At 40.9% G+C, this 3,488-nt stretch overlaps 1 protein-coding gene across 1 annotated transcript in view; it reads right to left on the minus strand.

Annotated features, from left to right (window-relative positions):
• LOC106816780 (probable G-protein coupled receptor 158) overlaps window positions 1-3,488 on the minus strand; it is a 31,594-nt gene that overhangs the window by 20,193 nt on the left and 7,913 nt on the right. The window contains exons 3-4 of the mRNA XM_014821404.1: window positions 1,142-1,510; window positions 90-158 (exon numbers count right to left, since the gene is read on the minus strand). Coding sequence (XP_014676890.1) covers window positions 90-158; window positions 1,142-1,510 — 438 coding nt within the window. The remainder of the gene's footprint in view (window positions 1-89; window positions 159-1,141; window positions 1,511-3,488) is intronic.

A 3,488-nucleotide genomic window follows, 5' to 3' on the forward strand; every position in this document is an offset into this window, starting at 1 on the left:
GAAGAAAGGGAGAGAGAGAGAGAGAGGGGGGGGCGTGGAATCGATGGAGATCAGCTGGAATTACTCGCGCAGTCGCCAGAGTAACTCACCGTGGCATAAAGCAGTAGTGCTCCGAACAACATGACCTCCAATATCAGCCAGATGCTGCTATACAGGCTCTGCAACAACAGAAATATCAACAACATCATTAATAAGCAAAATCTAATAGTCAATCACTATACACTTATTCAAATTTAAATTCTCACATTAAAGAATCATATTAACCAAGTTCTTCACTTGCAAGTGCCGCGTTAATAAAGCCACTGCGTTTATTAACTGGAAATCACGAGTGGGTTGGAAAGTATATATTATTTAGAAACAGATTAATCACTGCCTGACCAAGCGCAAATTTGTTTTTCGGCACGAACATTAATGGATTTAATAAAGCAAGTTTCCTAGCTGACGAATGTCTGGTATTGCAGTAAAAACTACAATAACGTAAATGTTTAACGAATGTCTACGTAGTGTTGCAATAGGGGAAGAAAATGCTAAAAACCACGTACAGTGCAAGGTATAAGTAGTAATAGGTAATAAACAGAGGCAAACATGAGCATTTATGAATCTCTGCTGATGATAACAGACCGATCTGCCTGGAGTGATTGATGGATTGATCTCACCAATCATTGCCGCGATAGGACACTCGAAAAACATTATGTAGTGAGGAAGTGACATGACGCCAACAGTTTGCCCGCGTGAATAACATAACAGGTCTAACTTAAACGACCATCCAAGAATATGAACCTAATTGATATCTCGCTTAGATGGATAGGTTACTGGACTAGAAAACTGGGACGTTAGCACTTCGTTGCCAACAATTGTTTTTTAGAACGTTCTAACTCAACAATGATTGGCTAGAATCCTGTGAAGATGTGGGGGACCCCACCAACCACACTAGAAGGGAGAGGACCAATCACGAACATAGAAATATATAGTATTATTTGTAGTATATAGTAAGCTAATCAAAAGCTAATAATACTATTATAATATTATAATATACTATATATATATATAATATATAATACTAATAATAGTATTAGCTCTTGATACTATAGCTAGTATTATTTCTATGATGACGACATAACCCAAAAAGAAATCTACTCACCCTATTCTTTCTCACTCGAAAAACGACGATACCTAGAAATAAAGCGATGGTCATACAGAATGTCTGTATGCCGAGCGCCACGCCCCTCAGTAGAGCGTTGTACTCCACGAAGCACGGCGCATCGTCTTCACAAGTATCGCAGCCACGCTTGCACGCAACACATTCGTATCCTCTATCGTAATCGGTGAAGTTCGCCAACGAGCCGCCAGGTGGCGCTGAGTAATTGTTCCTCCACAGTAGGTAGGCTCGCTCGACGTCACTTCCGTTGAAGCGTTTCGTCTTCGCCGACGGGTCGGGAAAGTGGAATTTGTCCTTGCACACGCAATCGTAGCTGCCGCGCTGGAATCCGTGGCCCGGTCGATGGACGCACTGTAAGGACAAATAACGTGTAGATAGCGGTCAGACACATGCGTACACCCTTACGGAACGGTCATATGAAGGAAAGAAGGAATAAATACACACACTATATATATATATGTAATATCAGGAGTGAATAAAAATAAATTAATTCCATTTCATTTCATTTCATTTGTTTAATTCGTTTATATCTATATCTATCTATATAATTTGTTTATATATATATATATATATATATATATATGTATATATATAATTGAAAAATATACACGTGTCTATGCATGAAATTTGGTTGTTTCCATTAAATGGCAGTTACAGTGTAACCGCCGCCTATAAAACGGACACCTGTTTACGAAGGCGACTTCTTGGGGGTCAATTGAAGCACCGCTACATACAGATTTGGCAGTAAATATTTTTCCCTGGTTCACTGATTCACTGTACATCGCTTTCCACGTTTATTCGTGCGGGTTGTGACACAAGACCCGGTCAGTCACCCACTCCATATGCCTTCATTTCCTATCAATGCGGACGTGTCCTTATTCATTCTTACTTATTCCTTATTTAGACTGACGCGTCAATGAGAAATCCGCTACATAGCCAGTTTCGATTATATTTTATCAGATTTCCAAATGATGGCGCCACCTCCGTCTTCGACAACGTACGTATTCTCGAGTATAACTCAATCAGCATTTTTATTAGGAATGAAGTAGACGGAAGAGGAAACGATGGTGGATCATTCCCAGTATTCCAAGTAAGAATAACTTTCCCTGTTTCAATAAAGTCGCCCGGTTGACCTCCATCCTAGGATACCACCCCTACCCTGACCCTTCCTTTCTTTTGGCGATCTTCCCGATTCACTGACTTGTCACGACACAGTCGCGACGAAAGTCCTTAAATGTTATTGCGGGCATCTTGTAATTAATCAGATGCGGTGGCTGAGGAGTGGCGGGTCCTTAACGCTCATTCGCATCACTTAATCGGATCGTCGGAAGCAGAGGCAAACGAACATGTCAGCAGTCTATATATAGAGGGCGCTTAATTAGGTGATTGAAAAGAATTAGGATTGGACGAGTGAAAATAGGCTGGGTTTTAACTCGGTAAGTCTTATTTTGTGATGATGAAGTATAGTCTCTGGGGAGTTTGTTGTGACGTTTATAGAAGCTAAAAGATACAACTAATAGATAACACTATGAATGCATCTATACTATATATATATACATATATATAATATATATATATAATCTATATATATATAAAGTTGTTCAGCCGAATTAGTTCGTACTCGCATAACTAGAGAACTCCGCAGCCTAGAGAAAAACTAAAGATATTTTTATAATCAGCACGTCTGGAGAAAATTTAAAAAAGTTAAAAAGCTAAAAATTCATAAAAATTATATTCATCAATAGATGGCGGTGCGTACAGATTAACCAACATCACGTACGTGTGAATCCATGGGTATACCCTTAACGGCGCAGTGGCCTAATCGCTAGACCATCCGTCTCCTACACCGGGATTCCGGGTTCGAGTCCCAGCTGGGGAACATATTTTCCCCTTTTTTCCTTTTTTCCCTTTACCTACCTCTTTAGTATGTATTTTTTTTTAATTTTTAAACTTTAAATTTAAATGTTTTATATTTAATGTCTTTTATCTTTTGATTGCTTATTATTTTTTACTGTTTGGGATGGGATGGTATGGGATGGGATGGCATGCGATGGCATGGGATGGCATTGCATGGCATGGGATGGCATGGGATGGCATGGGATGCGGTGCGATGGGATGCGGTGCGATGGGATGGGATGGCATGGCATGGCATGGCATGTCATGGCATAGGATGGCATGGGATGCGGTGCGATGGGATGCGGTGCGATGGGATGGGATGGCATGGCATGGCATGGCATGTCATGGCATAGGATGGCATGGGATGCGGTGCGATGGGATGCGGTGCGATGGGATGGGATGGCATGGCATGGCATGGGATGTCATGGGATGG

This window comes from Priapulus caudatus, unplaced genomic scaffold (genome assembly GCF_000485595.1).
Source record: "Priapulus caudatus unplaced genomic scaffold, Priapulus_caudatus-5.0.1 Scaffold1484, whole genome shotgun sequence".
Taxonomy (NCBI): domain Eukaryota; kingdom Metazoa; phylum Priapulida; class Priapulimorpha; order Priapulimorphida; family Priapulidae; genus Priapulus; species Priapulus caudatus.